Here is a 25,231-nt window from a genome sequence, read left to right as displayed (position 1 = left end):
GTTATCTTTATTTTCTATATAAAGAAGTAGAGGTGTGGAGAAGCAAAGTAACTTGCCTGTGCCCAGAGTACTATTGAGAAAAAGAGCTTGACTCCTATCTCTGACTCCAGAGCCAGGTGCTTGTGACCATGAAGCTGGACAGCCTCTGTGAATGGGCGTATGAAGAAAGGCATAACGTCACTTGTGGTTAAAACACAAACACACGCAATTAGAACTGTGTGATGGCGTGTGTTTTCTATCAGATTTGTAAAGAAGAAAAGTAATTGTTGATACCCAGTTTGTAGGGAAAGGAAAAATCTAATGTATTGAGATACAAATACAAATTGTTACCTCTTTTTGGAGGATAAAGAATGTAAGTGTTACCAACACAGCTAAGCAGGAAAGCAGGAAGATACCTGACAGTCATATACATTAAGTATTGTCTGTAATAATAAAAAAATAATAATAAAGTGATTAGTAGGAATCGGTTTAAATAATTGTGATGGGTAGCCATCAAAAAAGGAAGAGTTATATTTATTGACATGGGAAAATGTCCGTGGCATATTGTTGAATGAAAAGAGCAGGTTGCAGACAACATTTATAGTTTGATTTCCTAATATTGAAATAGGTTTATATATTCAAACTCTGGTCTACCAGAATGTAAACAACTGGTATCTTTACTGCTAGATAGTATAATTTAGTGATCAAATATATAGGTAGTAGAGACACTCTGGGTTTGAATCCTGCTCAGTCATGTACTAGCGTTGTTCCATATCTACTCTGTCTTGTTTCTTCAGTAAAATGAAGAACTTCTGTTATTGGGTTATGAGGCTCAGATAAGTTTGTAAAGTGATTGACATAGTAAGTGATCAATAAATCTAAGCCGCGGGATCCCTGGGTGGCTCAGCGGTTTAGCGCCTGCCATCGGTCCAGGGCATGATCCTGGAGTCCCGGGATCGAGTCCCATGTCAGGCTCCCGGCATGGAGCCTGCTTCTCCCTCCTCCTGTGTCTCTACCTCTCTCTCTATGTCTATCATAAATAAATAAAAATAAATCTTTAAAAAAAAAAATCTAAGCCGCCATGGTCATTTCTGGGTGGTTGAACACCAGGCAATTTTAACTTTCTACTTTTATTGGTTGAATTTTTTTTAAAGATTTTATTTATTTATTCATGAGAGACACAGAGAGAGGCAGAGACCTAGGCAGAGGGAGAAGCAGGCTCCACGCAGGGAGCCTGATGTGCGGGACTCAATCCAAGGACCCCGGGATCACGCCCTGAGCTGAAGGCACTCAACCACTGAGCCACCTAGGCATCCCTGTTGGTTGAATTTTTGAAATAAGTATGTATCAGCTTTGGAAATAATAACAACAAAAAATATTTTTAGAGGAGTCATTTAAATTGATCTGCTTACAGTTTTAATAGGAAATGTCTATTTATTTTGAGCTAAGGTTATTTAAAACTACTAATGGGATGTTTTCTTCAAGAGTTGTTTGCAACCATAGATGCTGATATTTTACCCTCTGCCATATGCCAACTTTAGAGAGAATTGAAAGCATATTTCACTCTTATGGCTGGAAGGCATGCATAATCACAACAAATTCTTCCTGGAGAAGCTGCCTGAATGTGCGGCTGCAGTGACATGTTGGTGCGTGATGTCATCCCGGCGTCAGAATTGCAGAGTGGCAGGCTGGCCTGACAGCCACAGTGCATTTTCTTAGTGCTTAGTCCCCACAGTGCTCATTTGGGAGCAGCTCAGAGACAAAGGAGTCTGGTTTTTATTCCGGTGTCTTTTTTGCCTATAGTTAAATGTCTGTTCACAAAAATTATTTTGATGAAGGCTGGTGAGTAATTCTTGTTACTTTTATATATTTATGTATTAATAATAAATAAATCATGGCTACATGAGCATTAGGACTTTTCTCAGGTAATGATCCTGTGGGAGGTAGTCTTTGTAGCCCTGGTGCCAGGCATAGTTCCTAGTGCACAAAATTGACATATTATAAATGTTTCTATAACCGAACTATTGTATTTCTGTAAAAATATAAGTACTGTACATCATTAGGTTTTCAAATGATTTGGGCATTTTAAAATGTAATATTCTTTTTAGTCTCTCCTTAACTTTAAGCTACATAAATGCATAGTAGCTGCATATTGCTTTAAAGCCTAAAGATTTTAATGAAAGTTTTTTACATTTATCCTGTTTATGTTTTAGCTTACTCAGAAGAGAAGCTTGTTCTTTGGGCTTTTTTTTTTTTTTTTTTTTTTTTGTCCTTAAAGAGAACTAAATGGATAATTCTCAGATATTCCTGTGGAGATGTTAACAGTTTTCATTACATAATGTTTTTACTAAAATGTATATTAATACTAGTTTAACAATTGGTCGAAGCTGCTATTTATTTAAGTTAACTATTTGGACTGTTGCATTAATGTGATTCAATATAGAAATCCTCATTAACTTAAAATTTGAAAGCAATATAATGGTAGGAGATTTTTTTTTTTTTAGGAGATTATTATATAAAGTTAGTACTGCCATTGGTTATAAAAGCTGGGCAGTATGCCTTAAAAGATTTGTATTAATAATATTCATGTTTCTTTGAGTTTAACTCTGTATATTGATTTAGTTCTTTTGAAGGCATTAATTTAAGGAGTGGTTAGGTTGGGAAAAATTTTTGTTTGTGGCTATTTTGCTTTTAACTTTCTTCTCCATTTTGAGGAGATGAATGGTATTATTTTAATTTCATACTCTTTGTATGGTATAAACTGAAGCCTTTAAAGTCCTTTACATTTTGGCATTTCTGGTGTAATTCTTTTAATGTGGATTCAGTACCAGCCTTGTGATTTCAAGGTTCTTTAGAAGAATTTTCAAAGTTTTCTCTTAAAGAATAGGCACCTTCTACTTTTTTAAGACTAGTTAAGGAAAGGGCAATATGGAAATTTTTAATATTTTAAATATTTTCACATCAATTTTCTGAATGAATAAGATGCCTTCTATATTTTTTGCGTGAATTACATGATTAAGTATTGAAAGGAAATTATCTAAGTCATCTTTTTCTATGTGAAATTACAAAAACATCAAATTTAAGGAATTTGCGATCACTACCTCATATATGATTCCTAGTATACATTATACTTCTGCATTTGGAAGCATAGGAATAAGAGAAGTAGGGTCTCAAGTTCACTTTATTTGACTTGACAGCCTTAATTCAAGATGCCCGGTTTTTCCCTTGAGTTGCAAAATTTTCAACTGGAAGCTGAAAATTCTGCCCAAAGCCAGAAAATTTAAGTATATAGAGAACTCATGAATATTTGTATTCCCTTTAAAAATTTATCTTAAAATATTTTAACATGGTTTTAAAATAGCCTGTATTTTAAATTTAATCAGAAAGTTACTGTAGTAACGATGAATTGGAATATATTCAGTATACATTTTAAACAAAGATGTTTTTGAGGCACTATGACATCAGAGGTCATTGGCTTAAATGCTGCTGAAGTTCAAGTGACGGGAAATTACTTAAACTTCTTTGTATGAACAGGAAATTAAATCTGGCCAAAAAGCTGGGGGGTGGGGTGGTGGTGATGAGCAGAACTGCAGCAGGAAAATAACCTGAAATTGACATAAAAGTTTTACTGAAGTCTAAAGCAGTAGAGAATAAAGAACTTGTCTGTTTTCTGATGAATAAGGTATGCTTTAAGGACCTCTTTCCATCAATACTGAAGCCTGATGGAAAAGTATAATTGTGCTTTTCTTTTTTGAAATTTAGCTCAGTAAAACTCAGATGAAATTGTATTCTTTGGGATCCCTGGGTGGCGCAGCGGTTTGGCGCCTGCCTTTGGCCCAGGGCGCAATCCTGGAGACCCGGGATCGAATCCCACGTCAGGCTCCCGGTGCATGGAGTCTGCTTCTCCCTCTGCCTGTGTCTCTGCCTCTCTCTTTCTCTCTATCATAAATAAATAAAAAATTAAAAAAAAAAAGAAATTGTATTCTTTAAGCTACTAATAGTTCTGAACGTATATTTGTTTCCTAGTGGTGTGTGGTACAAAACCTTGTGCATTGATTAAGCAAGTTAAATGAATGAGGAGAGTTCATTGATCCTTGTATTAGAGGGATTTCATTTTCACTATGATTATGAAAACCTACTAGTTATCAAACCAATATAGCCTGGTACTCTTTTAGAAGAAAATGTGTCTCTAGAGTACAGTACTGCCATCACCATGGCCAGTAGTGACCACTGATTTCGTTGGTTGCTCTACTCTAAGAAGTGGGCTTTACCCTGCCATTCTGGGTCAGATTTCTGTCCCACTCCCGCCTCAATCTGTAAGTGAGAAATTTCTCAGTACTCAGGGATAGTGATTTGTTCACTAAATAGAATCTTAATTAAGTGCTGTGTGCATCACATAAGTGCATTGAACCTTTTCAGAGTTATAAAAAATATATTTGCTCCGAAGAATGAAGCAGATACATTGCTACAAAACTTAAATAGTAAATGTCTTATATGTAAGTATGTTGTTACTCAAAGCGTAGATTTTCTGCCCCATTTCTATACCCCCTCCTTTCAATCTGTGCTAAATTCTAGCCACATTTGACTGGCCACTCCTGATCTTGAGGCTCAATTCAAATGGCAGCCACTTCTGTGACATCTTCCCTGCTCTTCCCCTTGCTAATAAGCAAGATCAGTCCCTAATTGCTTCCCTTTCTTGTATTTTGATTATGGTTCTATGACTGTTTGTTTGTTTATAATGTTACTAAGGCTGTGTCACCAGTGCCTGTCTCATATTGAATGAAGTATTTAAGTTACACAAAAACATAACCATTTTGAAAGAAAAGTTACCCTTTATTGTTTGTTTACAAAATCTTTGTTTCATACAGGTATTGTCTGACTTATTAGTAACCTTTTTGTTCTTGAAGTGATTGTTCAGATAAAACTCATGTAATATCAAAATGACTAAATACTATTCAATGATAAAATGTAAATGTAAAATTCAGTGATTACTGATATTTTTTTTCCGTTTGAATTGAGCTATCCTGTCAATTTGATGATTGGAAAGAATGTTTCATTACAATAAACTAACTGGATCTGGAAATTATGTGGTTCTTTTTGTGTAGGTTAGAATTTGGTTAACTTTTTAAAGGTGTTATATGACCACATACAGAAGAGATAGTGCTTAAATTCAACCTTTTCTAGTTTGTTGTTTGCTTCCTTACCAGTGATATAGTAAACTTCTATTTAATGCATGTTATAATAAAGCATTAGCAATTGGGGTTCATTAGGTGTACTAGAATTGCCTGAATTGGGCAGCCCCGGTGGCGCAGAGGTTTAGCGCCGCCTGCAGCCCGGGGTGTGATCCTGGAGACCCAGGATCGAGTCCCACATCGGGCTTCTTGCAGGGAGCCTGCTTCTCCCTCAGCCTGTGTCTCTGCCTCTCTCTTCACTCTCTCTGAATGAATAAATAAATCTTAAAAAAAAAAGAAAGAATTGCCTGAATTAATGCAATTCAGGTTATGTATTTTTGAATACCACGTTTTATTGCTTTTAAATGCTAAGATGCTAACTACTGACAAGCTTCTGAGTTGGAGTTCTGCTTAGATTTATTTAAAAACTCCATTAGACTTTTGCAAATAAAGCTTTTTTATACAAGTGACTGTAACTTTTTAAATAAGTATTCTTTTAAACCACTATAATATCCCCTGTGATCATTTTTGTTCCCTTAGGTGGCTTTACAAAATGCCTTTTTGCATAGATTATTTAACTGGTAGACTTTAACTTTAGATCAAATTATCAGGTTTCTCATTCATTAAATTATAGTCCTATGCCAACCAGTGTACTTCACATTTAAGACAGAGCAGAGAGCCAGCAACTTTGTAAAGCAAGGAAATAACATTTTAACTTTTCAAGAAATCTCTCCTAGCACATTCAAATTTAGCTAATATTTAGTGAGTACTTTGTTAAGTCCAGGTAATACAGCCTTATGCTACCAAGTACTTGATTCTTGCAAAAGTCCTTTGGGGTAGGATTTGTTATTGTTGTTTGGCTTTTGGTTCCCATTTTACAAAAAAAAAAAAAAAATTAAGGTTCAATGAGGAGGATGGTCTAAATAGAAGAGAACCTACTTAAAATGTGAATTTGAAAGCTGTTAAAAGAGTCTTCGGGACATAAGAGCCTGAACTAGGACAGTGATAGAGATAGATGTCTTTAGTTGTATATTCTCATAGGGTGATTTCTGGGTAGCAACCAGAATTGTGACTTTCTTGAATACTTGGCAAGAAATTACTTTTGTGGGTTAGTGTGTTTATTCTAAGAATCATATTTATTTTAACCATTAAATGCCATTTAACCTTCCCATTTAAAAGCTTCCTAGAGTCACTCAAATGACCTAGGAGTGAAAGAATTATCTCAATTGTTTAGAGTTTTTTTTGCTTATAATGTAATTTATCAAGTGATCTAAAATGTAACCTTGCCATAACATTCAGAATATGTAGTAGTTATTACTGTGATAGGTAAATTTTGTTTATAACTAGCATGGGGTTAATTGAATTATTCTTGCATCACTTCCAAAATTATTTAAAATCTACTAAAAAGTGTTTATAGATTGTAAATGAGTATGTTGGTTTTATTTGAGGTTTTGTTTAAAAGGTGATTTAGAAATTATAAGCAACCCAAAACTAAAACAGGTGAATTTGTATGTGAGCCTTATATTTTTAATTCTTTATTGTTCTTACTCTGTAATAATGCTTTCATCTCTGTACTTGCAGCATTACATCACATTCATATTTTCCCACTGGGAAAAGCAAAATTTTCAGTTCCTTTGGGATGCTTTTGTAAAACCTAGGCTTTACAGTTGCTGCTATCTGTACTTAAATTCTTTGGTACCTGTTATAATTGAGAAGTGTGTGACCACGTTTATGATTATGTTGTGATAATTTTGTCTGAGCATCTAAGAATGGGAAATGATTGTATAGCCTTAGAGAATAGGAAGATAGAAGAGAAATGGGAAATCTAAAATTAAGTTGGAATTGAGAAAAGTTTGATTACAGTGCTTCAGATAGACTTGGTCTTGGGGTGATGCTAGGCAGTGAGGTGGAAGGAGGCAAGACGAGAAGCAGTGAGGGAGAAGGTGTGTCCCTGGTCTGCAGAAGAGGGGAAGGACCTCTAAGGAAGGTATAGTGTTTTGTTTTAGTACCATTGAGCAGAAACAGAAGATGTAGGGCAGAACTGAAAAGTCTCATTGGCCCAGAGAAGAGTCAAGGCAGGTTTGAAAGGTGGGGATCTGAAAGGACACAGCTTAGGTCCAGGCCTCAGGGCTGCTTCTTCCTTATTACCTTGTTGCGAGCAGTGTGACTTTGTCAGTTTTATAAATGCTATGAGCTCCGTTTATTCATTGATAAAGTGAAGATAGTTATACCTCCCAAGAGTCTATGTGAGGATCATAAGTACAGGTGTGACAACTGAGTGTGTGAGCCACACTCACTGTCATGCTTAAATAATAGCGATCGTTAAGGTAATGATTTTAATTCTAACTGCTGGAAATGAGGATGAGCGAGGTACTCACAGCTGAGAAATCCTTTCTGTTTTAACCCCCACCCCAAATTGGAGATGACCCATTTTTCTAAATGCTGAGAGGAGGGAGGAGAGCAGAAGATAAAGAGTTAAGACCTTAAGGAGATGGTGGGTAAATGAATCACTGAAGTTTGGGCAGGATGTCTGGAAGCAGTTAGTTCTAAGTTAAAGGCAAATGGTATTTAGAACGAAATGCGAGAAAAGGAAATATATACTTTTCATGTTTTGCAAAAAAAAAAAAAATTACAGCCTTGTAGATTGCTAACTCAGTGGTTATTTCTTCACATAACTAAGGCTTAAGAACTGAGCCTCTCAAGAAAAGCAGGGCACTTGTAGTGTTTTTCTTTTGTTCTTGAAACATTGCCTTTAACTGTAGGCACAGTTTCCCATGCCAGCATATTTTCAGTTTAAAAATAAATTGCAGACATAGTCATTGTGGCAGTCAGATTTCAACATAACATTTTCTCCTTTTTATTAAAAGAAAAACAAAGTAGTTATCTCTATAAAACATTAACAAACTTAACATTTAACAATATTTTAAAAATTACTGTGAACTACCTTAGAACCAGTTGATTTAATAACTAACTCACTGCTACAAACATGTTTTTAAAACCTAATATGAGACTGTTTGAGTCTCAAAGTGATATGGCTATATGGGTTCTAGTGATAAAAGCTCTTCAATTTTAAAACAAGCTGGAGAGTGTTTTTATCTGAAAGTGTACTGAAGCCAAGGGTAAATTGAGAATGTACAGTATTCCTTTTTGTTTTAAGTAGAAGGATACTAAAAATAAAAGAGTTATAAGTACACATTTGAGCTGTTTGGTCTATAGTTTTCAGACTAATTTGAGAATTAAATAGCATCCGTAGTTCCCACATCTCTTCTTCTTTGCTCCCATCTAACAGCATTGTGTATGTGTGGCACTTTTTATGGGTTGAGTCCTTGTAAAAGTATAAGTCATGATACTGGCTTCATTGCCAGAGTTGCCAGAAGAACTGCCAAACCACTACAATATCCTATATTCTTATACTAAATTGAATCCTTTCTTCCCCATAAGGAAAATATATGATTCAGAAAAAATCATACAAATGGGTTTGCATCTGAGTTTAGTAAGAGACAGTTTTCTAAAACTACATAAATTTTGTGCACAGTGGATAAATGTCGATGTTATTACCACAGCAAGTTTCTGTACAACAAAATGAAAAGGCAACCAACCAAGTGAGGAAATATTTGCAAATCATATATTTACCAAGTGAGGAAATATTTGCAAATCATGTATTTGATAAGGAGTTAATACCCAAAATATATGAAGAACTCCTACAACTCAGTGCAACACACACACACAATCCGATTTTAAAAATCTTTTTTCCTTTTTCTAAACCCGTAATTTTTTTGAGGTTTCTATATGAAATGTGCCATTTTGTGCATTTTATGCATATACTTAGTGTGCAGAAGGGAGTATTGCCTTAGTGATGTCATTGGCATCTTCCCTTAGAAGTCTCCTGCCAAAGGAAAACTAGCAATGTGGACTGAACAAAAAAATGCCTTGCTCCAGTGACCCTGGAAAGGGACACAAATACCAACTACCTTTAGTGTGCTACCATAGAGTTTAACTTATTCTTCGTATAAAAGCCCCTCCACTAAGAGTTGACTCAAACCAGTAAATTGCTCTGTTCCCATAACACGTCTATAGGTGCAATGTAGTTTATCAGCTTTCCCTTTTTATGTAGGCTGCTAGAAATGTCAGTATTGTTTAAAATGGCTCAGCCTCATCCAGATTTTCCAGTACAGTTACCTACATGATGTATTATTTGATTCACTAACACAAGATTTGAAAAGGAATAAGGTAGGATATTCTATCTCCAGCAGACAATGTCATTTTTAATTTATTTATATCATTTGATAGAAACCTACCATTTTATTCACATACTAATTTATTCATCTTAAGATCTTTTAAAACTAAATTATTATTGAGTGAAGTAGTTCCATGGAGGCTTTAAATAAGCAGGTCGTGCATTTGATCTTCTAGTTTACTAAATTACGTATCTGGTAATAGTGAAGAAGGCATAATGCCAAAGAACAAGCAGTTTGTATTGCTATTTGTCAATTTCTTGATATCTTTTTTAAAATGGCATTGATTCAACCCTTTTATCAGAGCTTTTGATAGTGCATGATCCTCAGATTGAGCTAATGAATATGACCTATTTCCTTCGGCCCTGAACTCTCTGGAATATTTGGGTCCATCTTTTTTTAAGTGTTGTTTGTCACTATTTAAGAACCTTCTCACACACTGCGTTTGCTACCATAAAAACACAGCTAATCTTTCTTTGGAACTTTTATATTAGAATTACTTCTCTCATCTGTCTTTTTGACATATTAGGGGCAGAAACATTTACCAGAAGCATGAAAACCAAAAAAGATTACAACTTTATTCTTTTACGATAAATACTGAGTTTAGTAGCCCCTTCATACTCTGCAGGGAATACAGTCTAAGGCCCATAGAGGATGCCTAAGAACACAGATAGTACCAAACCCTATACATACTATGTTTTTTCCTGTACATACATACCTATGGTAGAGTTTAGTTTATAAATTAGGCACAGTAAGAGATTAACAAAAATAACTAATAATAAAATAGAGCAATTAAAACCATCTACGCTAACAGAAGTTATGTGAATATGGCCTCTCTCAAAATATTTTGTACTGTACTCACCCTTGTTCTTTTGATGATGTAAGTTCATTAAATGCCTATGTGATAAGATGAAGTGAGGTGAATGACACCGGTATTGTGACAAAGCATTAGGCTACCAGTGACTTTCTGGGGGATAGGTCAGAAGGATCATCACTGCAGTTGACCTATGGGTAAAAATGTAGAAAGCAAAAAATGATGGATGAAGATGACTTACTGGGTGAGTACTAATTTAAACTGTTTAAATGTAAATAGTTGACGGAACAGTAATCTAATGACAATGACATGCTGAAAGTCCTTAGTTCACAATTAAAGTAACAATTATCAATGACTTATTCTATCTCGGGCTGTATTTATACTGCTCACCCTTTTTATCCTCATAAACATCTCCACTATAAAGTAAGTTTCATGAAGGCAAAGATTTTTATGTTCTGTTCACTGCTAGGGCAGTTGTGAAAAAAATAAACTAACAACCTGTGACCCAGCTATTAGTACTAAAATGAGGAAACTAAGGTATAGAAAGGTAATTTAGATACCTAACAGTGAGTCCAGAGCTTGGATTCAAGACTGGGTGGTCTGATAACAGAACTGTGCTCTCAACTGCCATTATTTCCTGCTGCCTCTGTTGTCTCTAGAGAAAGACAGGAACACAATGAAATAATAAATGTGGCTCATTCAGCGGAGTTCATTGTTAGAAGGCTATGATGGTCTATGTTAGGCTTAACTAAACCTCACACTATTGACATTTTAGGCTTCATACTTTCTTCCTGTGGAAAGCTTTCCTGTGCGTTTTAAGACATTATTGGCATCCTGGCCACTACCCACCAGATACCAGTCCCAGTTGTGATATTCAAAAATATTACTAGACATTTCCAAATGTCCCCTGGGAAATAAAATCACTCCCAGCTGAAATCCACTGGTCTAGACTTTAGAACATTAAAACATCACAGGTAGGGGTGCCTGGCTGGCTCAGTGGGTGGAGCATGTGACTCTTGATATCAGAGTTGTGGGTTAGTCCCCCACTGGATGTAGAGATCACCTAAAAATAAAATCTTAAAACATCACAGTAGTCAGGAAGTAAGAGTAGGTGAATACTGGGTGTCGTGTTTTTTTAGGTTAGGACTTAAAAATCCACAGAGAGCTCAAAGATAAGATGGGAATTAGTTAGTTGTTCTATGACTATAAGCATGTTTTATATCTAGACCTGAATTTTATCTCTTCTTTATAAGGATTCCTCTAGAAACACAAATTTGTGTATCATCATACCTTTCCAGTTTTTCCTTCTTGTTCATGAAAAGCATAAAATTTCTGGCAAGGATTTTTTTTAATGGCATCTTTTCTATTAAAGTTTCAAATGTACTTTTAGCAGCATAGAAATAGTTTGTAACGTGTACAGTCAGTTTTGTTATGACACAACACGTGTGTTCCTAAAAATACCTCACTGTACAAAATCCAGCAATGAAAAGCAGGCGGGTTTTGAAGATAATGACTTTATTAGAAGATCACTCAGAAACTTTGTTAGTGGCATGTAAAAATAAAGATAGATGGGCAGCCCCGGTGGTACAGCGGTTTAGCACCGCCTGCAGCCTGGAGTGTGATCCTGGAAACCTGGGATCGAGTCCCACGTCAGGCTCCCTGCATGGAGCCTGCTTCTCCCTCTGCCTGTGTCTCTGCCTTTCTCTCTCTCTCTCTCTGTGTCTCTATGAATAAATAAATAAAGTCTTAAAAAAAATAAACACAAAAAACTTTCAAAAAAATAAAGATAGGGAACTAATAAAAGCGGTTGCACAGTTTTACCGTTAAATGGTTAAGAAACACAAAAATACTGCAGATACACTTTGCCTTGAAAAATATATGCAGTTTATGTCAAAGTGAACATTCGGAGGGGCAAAAGGGGGTAAAGTAGCCTGGCATAGGAATTAGGATACCATAATGATAAAAAATGAAGGATAGCATCTTTTTTTCCTTAAAGTTTCTCCTTGCGAGTATTAAAAAGTCAGTGTTGGTTGTGGGATAGATAGAAATATACAAATTCTTTCAATAAAAACCAGTATTGCAAAAAGAAAGTAAATAAACCTGTGTATATTGCATTATTTCCCTATGCTCTGTCATGCTGCCTAGGAGGAACACAGTAGATGCCAATCCTAATATCTGGAAGCTCTAAATTGTAATAATATGGCCCCACAATGGTTATCTGGCTAGGAGACCACTCCGATATCCTGACCACTACATAGATACGGGTACCCATTAGATAAGGATTTAAAGGGATGGAGGTATTTAATAATGAACGTTCTAAAAAGAGCACATTCTTTTTCCTAAAGTGGATGCTATTTTCAGTTAAATTGATGTTTTTATTGTCCAAGCACTTTTCAGAACACAATGTCTCAAAATAAAACTATATAAAACTCTTAGTGTTCGATTTTAGAAGACCAGTGACTAAAATCCATATGAAATATGAATATATTTATGTTCTTCAATGTATTTCTTCAAAGTATCCAATATATCTTCTTTTATCTGTTGATATTATTATATTGACATAAAATTAATGTAAAATCTACAAGGACACTAATATGAAACTCTTCTACAGGCATATTTTAGAGATATTGCAGGTTTGGTTTGTCACTGCCATAAGGCGAATATTGCAATAAGATGAGAAATGAATTTTTTGGTTTCCTGGTGCATATAAAAGTTATGTTTACACTATTAAGTTTGCAATAACATTATGTCTGAAAAAATAATGTACATACCTTAATTTAAAATGTTTTATTGCTAAAAAATGCTAACCATTATCTGGACTGTTAGTGAGTCACAATCACTAATCACAGATCACCATAACAAATATACTAATAACGAAAAAGTTTGAAGTATTGTGAGAATTCTCAAAATGTGATAGACATGAAGTAGGCAACTGCTGTTGGAAAAACAGTGCCAATAGATTAACTCAATGCAGGATTACCACAAACCTTCAATTTGCAAAAAACATATTATCTGCAAAGCACAATATGGAGAGGTGCAATAAAACAAGCTATGACCATAATGTTTTTAATGAAAGATATAACCTTTCCCACTGCATATGTATAACTGTATCATAAAATAAACAAGTGCTCTTAAATGTTTATTCAGTTATGTAAAGATTCTTTAATAGGGGCACCTGGTTGGCTCAATGGTTGAGCATCTGCCTTTGGCTCAGGGTATGATCCCTGAGTTCTAGGATCAAGTCCCACATTGGGCTCCCTGTGGGGAGCCGACTTCTCCCTCTGCCTATGTTTCTGCCCCTCTCTCTGTGTCTCTCATGAATAAATAAATAAAATCTTTGAAATAAAAGAAGATTCTTCAATAAAACAACACCATAAAATATCACTCTTCCTGTGGTACTATTTTTTATTAGTACCCATATAGCAATACTGTTAATTTTTTCCATATATGAATTTGCTATGAGTTCTCTATAATGTGCCTAGATTAGGATACAAAATAGTGGAGGTAAATAAATACTTATTCTTTGTGACCCACCTATCAGATGTAAAATGCAATGATCATATAGCAAAATCAACTTCCCTTTATTTATAAAATGTGAGAAGAAAGAACTGAAGTCAGGCTTGGATGGTAGGAGGTGCCTTTAACTGTATGGTAATACTGTAGTAGCATATTTCAACACCTGAAGATTTGAATTTCATCTCTTTTATTCACAAATGTTGCAGTAAAGAAAACACTGTTTTGCTACCAGACTATTAGAAAAACATTTGTGATATGGAAGTACATACATTTTCTCTTTTTCTCTTTTCTTTTAGCCATAATGAAAGGAAAGTGACCTGTAAACATCCAGTCACCGGACAGCCATCACAGGACAATTGTATTTTTGTAGTGAATGAACAGTAAGTAAAGAATTTCATGGAATGCCTTCATTTTAAATGGTGTTAGCGTTAAGATTGCTCTTATCCATATTTTTAATATATTACGATTTAACAGTTTTCTTATCTGGATATTTGTAGTCCAGTGTAAGAGAAAGCCATCTATTTAGTGTAGGTGGCATAGGAACATAACTTAAAGCTTTCTTTCATGAAGAATGTAATCTTAGAAGCTGTTTTTACAACAGTTAAAGCACAGATATAGTAAGCTCAAGAGTCTGAAATGTAAGGTCAGAGAAACTATAAACTTGGTCAAATTAGGAAACTAATTTGAACTCAGTTTTCTCATCCTTAAATCAGATAGTGGTAATTATCCTTTCTCAGGATTGTTGTAACCATCAAATAAAATATGTGTGAAAATATTTTCTGTGCTATAAATCTGTTCACAGAAAAATAGTTCTTGATATCATTATTTTTTTCAGTATTAGAATAGCTAATCTTATAACTGAAGTTTCAATTTTCCAGTTTGATGACCAAGTAGAATATCTGTAATAGTGCTTATTAAAATAAACACGAATGTTAATTTTATTTAAAGTAGTTAAACATGTTAAATTCTGACTCTAGAGCTTATTAAGCTCCAACTATCCAAATGAAAAAGTGAGACACTAGCATTGTTAACTCTAGGGAAGTTTCATTGTAAAGCAGTTAGGATATATGGCAAGTTTTAACATTGACATATTTTCAGGACTGTGGCAACTATGACATCTGAAGAAAAGAAGGAACGACCTATAAGCATGATAAATGAAGCTTCTAACTATAACATGACTTCAGATTATGCAGTGCATCCAATGAGCCCTGTAGGCAGAGTAAGTTGTTTTGCTTACTGTTAATTATTGATAACTGGCATAATTGATAGCAGCTATTACTGTTACTTTTAATGGACTTAGAATTATAGAATAATCATTTCATTTTTATTACATGAACCTAATTACATTTGAGGTAATTAGCTTAAACAATGGCATAGAATATAAACTAATATTATATTTTAATAATTTAATGACTTTAAAAATATTGTAGAGTTCAGATTTTGAATAATTTTACAAATATAATGGCTATTTGTGTAGGAAAATGGCAATTTATTGTATCAACTGAAGTTTTAATGCAGTTTAATATAATGACATAAAAATCCCTATTTTTGACTGTTACATATGCCTAGGTTGAACAGACAGACTTTTTTTTTTTTTTTTAAGATTCATTTATTTTAAAGAGAGGGAGGGTAGATAGGGGCAGAGAGAGAGAGGATCTCAAGCAGACTCTGCACTGAGCTTGGAGCCAGATAACCACAAGATCATGACTAGAGCTAAAATCAAAAGTCAGACACTTAATTGACTGAACCACCCAGACACCCCTGAGCAGACAGTCTTTTAAAAAAATAAACGTAAAATCCCTTACTGCCAAAGGGAAACCATATGCCAGTGTGCTTGATGACTCTGACATATTTAGAATCCATTATGTAAGTGCCATAGACATATGGAAATAAAGGTGGGTGGTTTTCCTTTATAATCAGAAAGAAAAATATTAATTGTTTAATATATGTGTCCTAGATTAGATTTTTGTGTCTGTAAAAATCTATAGATATTCCTTCTTATACTTAAGCCACAGTGTTAATATTTTAAATTTAGAATTTTAATATGAAAATTATATCAGACTCTTGGAAAATAGATTACTAAATCTGAATAAACAGTTGCCTTAAAGTTGCTTCTCAGTTCCTAAATTAATGGATAGCAAGAGAATCAAGGGAGAATAAAAGAATAATCTCTATTTAATAAAAAATGATACAATAGAACAATTATAGTAAATTATGGTTAGCATAAAGAAATGAATAAGTTATCTTTTTAAAATGAAATTTTGAAAAAAAAAATAAATAAATAAAATGAAATTTTGTAGATTACAAGTTAATGTAAATTTCCAAATACTGTAAATAATTTCTAATTCTTACATAACATAAAATGCTAGTAGGATAACTGAGCATTAGAGTGCTTCACTAATATATTTTAATCAAAACCTAGAGAAATGAAAGATAAGTTGAGGCTGGCTAATAAGTCATTGTCTGGAAGGAAAGTTGGATCTGTGCCTCAGACTTTACACTAAAAATTTTCCAAATGGATCAGGTGTTGAAATGTTTTCTGGCATTTTTTTTTTTAAGATTTCATTTATTTATTAGAGAGAGAATGAGAGAGCACAAGTTGGGGAGCAGTGGAGGAAGAGGGAGAAGCAGGCTCCCCGCTGAGCAGGGAGCCCAGGTGGACACGGAGCTCAATCCCAGGACCCCAGGATCATGACCTGAGCCAAAGGCAGTAGATGCTTAGCTGACTGAGCCACCCATGCTTTCCTGGTGTTTAAATGTTAAAAGCAAAACTATAAAAGCACTACAAAAACAATGGAAGACTTTTTAAAAACAAACTTAGAATGCAGATGGGCTTTCTAAATAAGACATAAAACCCACAAATCAAAGTAGAAAATAATAAGAGATTGAATCATACATAATTATCATGCATGCATGGTATCCACATTTCATATAACAAACAATAATACCTTTATAATTAAAGAAGTTCTATGAATCATTAAGAAAAAGGCTTATTATAGTGTAGTTTTTAAATGGGAAAATTATGTAAAATCACTTCCCAGAAAAGAAAATAGAATTCTACTGTTAAATATATGAAAACGATGTTCACACTCATTCATAATATGAAAAATGCTAATTAAAAATTTTAAAGGACACCATTTTTCTCATATCTGATTTTGAAAAGTTAAAAAGTTTTCTTGCATATATATATATTGACTACCCTGTAAATAGTAATAAGCTCCAAGAAATAGTGGAACAGAAGTAGTGGAATGTACTTGTAGTTATTGACAAAGAAAATGACCTGTGTCATATTATTTTAGATGAATAGATATACACATACACACAGTTGATGTTGGTTGCCTCACGAGATTGTTTGGGTGCTGGAGCCCAGGGGTGAGAAATAGACAGGTCCTGGTATACCATTTGAGTTTTATATCATGTTGAAGCATGTATCTGTTCAAAATAAGTTAAAATTTATCAACAAAACATGCTTTGGGGAAAATGTGGTTCATGTTGGTTCTTAACATTCTATTATATACTAATACAAACTTCAAAAAACAAAATTCTAGTGAAATATGCTGGATTCTAGATAAGTCAAAAATTAGAAATATTTTGATATCACTTACCTTTATAGAGAACTCAAATTCAGCTTCTTTGTTTTTGTTGGCTACCACTACCACTCCTGCCAAAATAAATTTCATCCTAAACATAATAGTATTTCAAAAGATTATGTATCCTTATGTACACTTTTAAGAATACAGTAAACACCATCTGTCTGGTATCATCTAAGTTCAGAGTTCCCATAAAGGAGAAAATGCTACATAATATTAAACACATCCTTCCAGTTGTGTAGACTTGATGTGATATGTTCTATATTTTATATCTGAGTATTTTTCTTGAGACCTGACTTGACACTGTTTACTTTCCCTAAGTAAAACAACACTATTAAATGCAGATACCAAGGGAAAAAATCCTACATTTCATTTATTCTTAAAGATTTGTTCATTTTTACCCAAGGTTTATTCAATTTATATAGCAGGTAGGACAAAGTACTGCCACACATTGTGCCGTTTTATTTTATTTTTAGAGATTTATTTATTTATTTATTTATTTATTTATTTATTTATTTATTTATTTATTTATAGAACAGGGGTGGGTGGGGCCAGAGGGAGGGAGGGAGAGAATCCTCAAGCAGACTCCTCACTGAGCAGGGAGCCTGATGCAGGGCTCGATCCAAGGACCCTGAGAATATGACCTGAGCTGAAATCAAAAGTCAGACACCTAAATGACTGGCTCTTGGTTTCAGCTCATATCAGGATCTCAGGGTCAAGGAATTGAGCCATGCTGGGCTCTGAGCTGGGCATGGTGTCTGTTTTTCTCTCTTTCCTCTCCCTGCCTCCCCCCACCCCCACCGCCTCCCTTATCTCCTCTGAACTTATGTGCACAGGCTGGTGCATGCTCTCTCTCTCTCAAAAAAAAATTATATGTCCCAATTTTATTTTATTTATTTTTTTTTTTTTTAATTTATGATAGTTACAGAGAGAGAGAGAGGGAGGCAGAGACACAGGTAGAGGGAGAAGCAGGCTCCATGCACCGGGAGCCCGATGTGGGATTCGATCCTGGGTCTCCAGGATCGCGCCCTGGGCCAAAGGCAGGCGCCAAACCGCTGCGCCACCCAGGGATCCCTATGTCCCAATTTTAAAGGACAGATTGTAAAATTTGTGATTCTTTTTAATATCCTGGGGGAAAAAATTCTTTGTGCAGAATTCTTACACTTGAAAGAATTAAGTCCTAAAAGGCAGTAGAATTGGTATAATTCACCTGAAAAGATTACGTCTTACAAGTTTCAGAGAAATCTGAAGAGATAAAATTATGAAGATGAAATATAAACACCTATTAATAACACATTTTCTGTTTTGCTTTTTTCTAATTAGACTTCACGGGCTTCAAAAAAAGTTCACAATTTTGGAAAGAGATCTAATTCAATTAAAAGGAATCCTAATGCACCTGTGGTCAGACGAGGTTGGCTTTATAAACAGGTATTTTTGTTTATTTTCTATTCAGTGTGAAAGAAAGATGGAATAAAAAGAGACCTTTTCAGCTGAATATACCTAGGACAATTATATAAAATGAGGAAGGTGTTATAGTCATCTAGATTCTTTTTATTACCACTGAGGACTGTTAGGGGAACAGTAAAGAAAGAAAAGGTAATGATTACTTAGAACGGAGATTGTGTATGTTTGTGTAAATCTAGGTATTTCTAGATTTGAAATTAAATATATGCTGTGTGAAAATGTTAGCAATAATATGCTAAAATTATCCAGGCAGAAATATTCTTTAAGTGGGGGGAAAAATCATGCATAGGTCTTGTTCATTTTTGTATTCCTATAAAAATCATTAAATATACAATTATATACTTCTCTGTTTAATGTACAGATAAATCTGATCATTGTTGAAATTTTTTAGATTTTTTTCAGATTTTTACTTTTAGCCTCTCAAGACTAAGTGTGCTGTTTCTTTTTCTTAACTCATCTGCTATTTGCTTAAGTACGGATCAATCTCAGACACCCTAATAAGAAGTTGGGGTGTATATTGTTCTAGTGTTTGGAAAACCTGACAACTAAACTTTTTGGAGCCTTATCAATACATTGGGAATTAGTAAGGATGTGTGTTCATTGGACTTTTTGACATCCATTTTTACTCCCCAGACGCTGTTTCTTTTTTACTTTCTGGTTTGCACCTGGATTTCCAAGTTAAATGACCACTAGGTAACTGAGACGATATACTCAGAATTCAAGACCTCTAACTTAGTTCTGTCTCTGATTCTACACATATATAGATGACACAAAGTGAGTTAAATATTAGGTCACTGATGGTGCTAATTGTTCAAATATTGCTAATTGCTTTCAGATTACCTAATAATTATAGTCCTTAAAGTTCATAATGAAATTGTTATGAAAGATTAATTAAACATTGTTCCATCTGAAAGTTGGGGTGACAACTAAACACATTGAAAGAGGGCCCTCTTAAAATCCAGAGAATTCCCAATCATTGAAGCAGATTAGTTTGGCCAGCGTGCACTGAGTTGATTTGAGTATATAACTTGAATACAACTTTTAATTTTTATTTTAAAATCATCTGTATTTTGACTGACATTTAAACTTCTCCAAGCTGAAATATTTTTTTAACTAGACTTTCTAATAAGTCCAATTATGTTCAAATAGCTTAATGTATCCTAATAGAGGATATGGGACTTCCTTAAAATGACTTTTGTTCTTGTTTCTTGATTCCCTTGATTAATTTGTATTGGAAGAGTATAACCAGTTTCTCTACCATGAGTGTTTATATTCTAACACCTATGTGACTTTCACAGAGTTTATTTGCAGTCACTTAAAAGTCTAAAGTTTTAAATTATCTGCATTAAAGAATATTATTGGGAAACTGAAAATACCATATGCCAATAAAAAGATCTTTTTCAATCCATGGTGTAATTGTCAACTTCAAGGACAGATCTTTTTAAGATTTTTACCTATGTAAGTTCTAAAATCATATTTAGATGGTTACAACTAGAAATAAATAAGAACTATTAATGCACATCCATACTGGCCTCTTTTTTTTTGCCTTTGTGAGTGTGTTTCATTTTCTCTTACAATTTTGCTTTATTGCATGTGGGAAGGTAATTTTTATTAAAATTATAATTTTGATTGAGCTTGGTGTTTTTATTAACTGAATTATTTAGAAAAAGCTGCCAAAGAGGCACTCTTTTTTTCAGGGTGAGCAGAACCCAAAGCGTATATGTAAGAAGAAAAAAAATGTTTGTGAAATGTATTTGTATGCTCAGTTTCCTTTATTCACAGTCATTTTGAATCACAGTACCTATGGGATAATTTCAAATCACATATTATTCTTGTTGAAGGTTAACATATTTCTTAAATTTGGCTTACCAGAATATGCACAATGCTTGCTGCATGGTTACATTATCCTCATGTTAGCAGACGTGTGTTCAGAAGAGTAAATTCCAAATTGCTTACAAATTTGAAACTGAATCAGATCGCTTCAACAGTGTTTCTTACATGACAGTATTATTCTTCAGAGACCTATATAGTTGGAAATATCTTAATGTTAACGTTAACAGAAGTTCTAGAAAACTGCCTCCATATTTTGGCTTTTTAGTTAGGTATTCTGTATAGAATATATGAAATATATCTTGTCTTAAAAGCTTATTTTAAAGAAATGCATCAGAAATTAATTTGAATTTTCTGAAGTGAAAAAAATCCTTTAATATGTTGATTTGATGTAGGACAGTACTGGCATGAAGCTATGGAAGAAACGCTGGTTCGTGCTTTCTGACCTTTGTCTCTTTTATTATAGAGGTGAGTTTACCATAAACTGTCTTAATGTGTTATTTCATAATTGCAACAGAATATGTTAGTAGATACTTTTTTTTTTCAGTAGATACTTTCTTTAAACAAATACACATTACAATTCTTTTGGCTATTTTATTATCAATAAACAGTATCAAAAAACCTTCTTTGCATCCATATGTAATACTGAGCAAGTGAGGTATGTCTGAAGACAGTACAATGGTGCTTCAAGCAGATTAGTCTGAGTTTGGTCCAATTTTTATAGTTTGGTTGTGTTAATTTTATTTGTTGTGTATAAATAGCATATGAATCTTCACTCTGTAATGTTATCCTTGAAATAGCGCCTAGTAGATAAAAGTCACTAGTTTGATGAGATTCTTTTTATGTGTCAGCTTTGTTAATAAATCCAGCTATTGATTCATTGAACACACAGCAAATGTCTTGAGAGTATCAGAGACGACTCTGATGTATTGGCAAAAAGTCTGAAGAAATGTACTTAATATGATTCCCCACCTTCCCTGACCCCCCCCCCCTTTTTTTTTAAACAATGACAACCTCCCTGATACATGGAGAAAGTTATCGAAGGCAGGTATACCAGGCTGTTAATGTTGATGGAGAGGAAATGAAGGTACTATCTTAGGTATGGAGAAATAGTCTTCATTTCTCCTATATAGATACCATAAACTCCTTTTTAAAATATGTTTTCTTGTTAGTAAGTTCTTGATTAATACAATTTTAAAACAAAGTCCAGGGAAGTCTCTCCTCTGTGCTATATGGAGCTGTTAGCTATTACACAGTTGGTAGCTAACAAAGAAAAGTCTTCATAGGCTGTGCTCTCCATAGAAATCTGCATCAACTGTAATATAAAATCATGAATCTGGACAGTAGCTCTTTCCTACTTTAAAGTCCAGTTGGAAACAGTCACTAAAGAATTAGATTGTCAAAGCATGTTTAATAATTTATAACTCTTCTATTTAAGTATATCACAAGATATAACAGGATTTTAGAACCGATTAACAATTTTAAAATTTACTTTAATCACATACAAAAAAATATATAATGAAGTTCTGTGGTCATCTATCAAAGCAATATAATTCATATTAACCTTCAAATTTGAAGTTACTAGAATTGTAATCATCTATTTTTCCCTCACTGCAAACTGTGGTTGACAAGCATTGCTGAGTGAGAATTAACCAAATCTATAAAATTTCATTTTGTCATAGAAATATTGACTAGGCAGCAGTTGTGGTATTATCTTTAGTTTAAGCGCCAGCTATACTCTACAATTTTCCTTAAAGATTTTCCCACTCTTTCAGAATGTCAAGAGTTATATATAACTCAGGCATTATTTATTTCTAAGCTTATAGTTTGTACTTCCCTCTTTTGTAGTCTATTTATAGTCTGTTTAGAGCTTTATTTAAAAAAAAAAAGATTTTATTTATTCATGACAGACACAGAGAGAGAGGGAGAGAGAGAGGCAGAGACACAGGCAGAGGGAGAAGCAGGCTCCATTCAGGGAGCCCGATGTAGGACTCAATCCTGGGACCCCACGATCACACCCTGGGCCGAAGGCAGGTGCTAAAACACTAAGCCGCTCAGGGATCCCCCCCTATTTAGAGCTTTTTTTTTTTTTCTTTTTAAAGATTTTACTTATTTATTCATGAGAATACACAGAGAGGAGAGAGAGAGAGATCGAGGCAGAGACACAGGCAGAGGGAGAAGCAGGCTCCATGCAGGGAGCCAGATCTGGGACTTGATCCTGGGTCTCCAGGATCACACCCTGGGCTGAAGGTGGCGCTAAACCACTGAGCCACCTGGGCTGCCCCTATTTAGAGCTTTAAATGAGAACAAGAAAATGTTTATTACTACTTCTCATGTAAAATTCCTTAATGTTAATTTACAATAAAAAGAACACTGATTTCCTTGTAATTTTCTGTTGTCACTCATGGAAAGGTGCTGCTTACCACCTTTATTAAAATAGAAAAACTTTTAACCTAATTTTTAAAATGTAAATATTGAGTTCAGAAGCCATGTTGAATATGAGGTTCCGTTTTATATTAACCGTATCCTTTTTACACATCATATCTTTATTTATTTTAGTATAGTTTACCAGACAGGAGCAATGTAAAAAAAAGAAGAAAATATAAAAAGGAAAGAAATATAATTTAACTCACTTCTGTACTTCAAATGGTTGGAAATGAATGTATGATACTATACACTTTCACTATATTACCAGCAGGAAATGCCAGATTTGAAATAAAAACTACAAGATTTTAGTGAGATAATCATAATACTTGGCAATTTTTTGAGCATTTACTATACGATGAGCATGTAACTTAGAAGATCTATTTCATCTCTTCCTTATAGCCACTTGACAAGGTAGGAAATCTGTTCATACAAGACAGTGAGGTCATATTGCTTGCGTGAAGTCTCACAACTAGCAAGTGTCAGAGCCAGGATTTATTTATACCTAGGTACTTCTCTTAACCACAGGCCTTTCTCCTTATACAGATCTCTTCTCTTATATGCTGAATACGGGAGCACCATTCATTTCTTCTGTATCTTTCCAAGTGTCTATTATACTGACATACACAGTGCACTGTCAGAAGTTTCTGAAAAATCAGTCCACAATTCACAGATATGGAAAGACAGAAAATAAATGATTTGCTATTTTTTACAATAGGTTAGCAGCCAATACCAGATGGGAGCTCAAGTTCCCACTGTTCTTTGCAAAGGAGTAGGCATATTATGACAGAACACTTAGATTGCTCTATTTCTTAGTCAGTCTACTGACAAAACTTATCATAGGACTTAATTTATTCAACAAATATTTATTGAGCAGGACCTGCTTCATTCCAGGTACTGTCAAAACAGTGAAAGAAAACTCTCATGAAGCTTACATTCTAGAGAAGTCAGACAGTAAATAAATTCAAATAAATAAACAATACTATGATAAGTGCTCTTAGGGGGGAAAAAAGGTCATCATATGAAAGACATAAGAGAAAAGACATCTTTGGATCAGTTCTCTGAGCAGATGTTTTAGATAGCAAGATCTAAATGATGAAGAGTCAGAGTGAGTATAGTACTGTAGGCAGGGGGAGCAATAGTGCAAAGGCTCTAAGGTTAGGAAAGTGGAACATTTGGAAGAGCAGAAGGAAACCAGTGCACTCTGATGGAGGGCTAGCAGTAGGGACAGAGGTGGCAGGAATGAAGATTGCACCAATGTCAGACTCTATAGAATTTCGGTTCTCCTGAAAATACTGTAAGGGGAAAATTGGATGTTTTTCAGTATAAGAATGATTTGCTTTGATTTACATTGTGGAAAGCTCACTCATGCTGCTCTTGGAAAATGAATTATGAGGAGGGAAGGAAGGAAGCAGAGACTAGTTAGGAGTTATTAGATAGAAATGAGGATGGCTCAGACTAGGTGGTAGATAGCAGTGAGCAGTTTTGATGCACCGGATATATTATTAGGTAGTAGAGTAGGATACAGTAATGAACAATATAAACTCTTCTCTTCATGGAACTCACAGATTAGCTAAAGGACTCTAAGAAAGATGTCGTAGTTAGTATTCAGTTATGTTGAATGAGTGTTGACCAAGTGTACAAGGAAAGATTTAGGAAAGAAGGATGATCTAGACAATGGACTTAGTATGCTCAAAGCATGAGTGAGCATGGCATATTTGTAAAGTTACACGTGAGGCTTATGTTGCTAGAATGAAGGTTATGTCTGCAGAGTAAAGGCTATATCAGGAGTAAAGGCTATAAAAAGTAGATTGAGGCACAAAAGACATTTGTTTCCATCCTAATGAGTTTTAACTCTGTCTTAAATGTAAAAATAATGTTAGGATCAAATGCACATTTTAGAAAAATCACCCTAACTCTTGAACTAGAAACCAGGGGACCAATTAACAAAGTATTGAAGTATTCTGGGTAATGATAATTAGTGATAATATTCCAGTCTGTAAGTTATGTACCCAGCTGGAATTATATGTGTTTATGTCTTTTGCCCAAACGTCTTTAAAGCTGAAGTAGAAATGGGGAGTCTAAAATGTTATTTGAATCCAGTCCATATTGAGATTCTTAGGGTTCTTGTCCCAGATTGTGTTCCCCAGGATGGGAGCTCTGTGATGGAAATTAATAAGCAAGAGGCTTATTGCAGAGTGTTTGTGG

At 34.4% G+C, this 25,231-nt stretch overlaps 1 protein-coding gene across 17 annotated transcripts in view; it reads left to right on the top strand.

The window, feature by feature from the left end:
• The window catches only part of PLEKHA5 (pleckstrin homology domain containing A5), a 241,865-nt gene that overhangs the window by 123,771 nt on the left and 92,863 nt on the right, over positions 1–25,231 (top strand). For all 17 annotated transcript variants that reach the window (XM_077870867.1, XM_077870862.1, XM_077870865.1 and 14 more), the window contains exons 4-7: positions 14,012–14,095; positions 14,814–14,934; positions 18,629–18,733; positions 20,995–21,067. In XM_077870867.1, coding sequence (XP_077726993.1) covers positions 14,012–14,095; positions 14,814–14,934; positions 18,629–18,733; positions 20,995–21,067 — 383 coding nt within the window. The remainder of the gene's footprint in view (positions 1–14,011; positions 14,096–14,813; positions 14,935–18,628; positions 18,734–20,994; positions 21,068–25,231) is intronic.

The sequence above is a fragment of the Canis aureus genome, chromosome 25 (assembly GCF_053574225.1).
Source record: "Canis aureus isolate CA01 chromosome 25, VMU_Caureus_v.1.0, whole genome shotgun sequence".
Lineage (NCBI taxonomy): Eukaryota > Metazoa > Chordata > Mammalia > Carnivora > Canidae > Canis > Canis aureus.
This window is presented reverse-complemented; position numbering and strand designations above follow the sequence as displayed.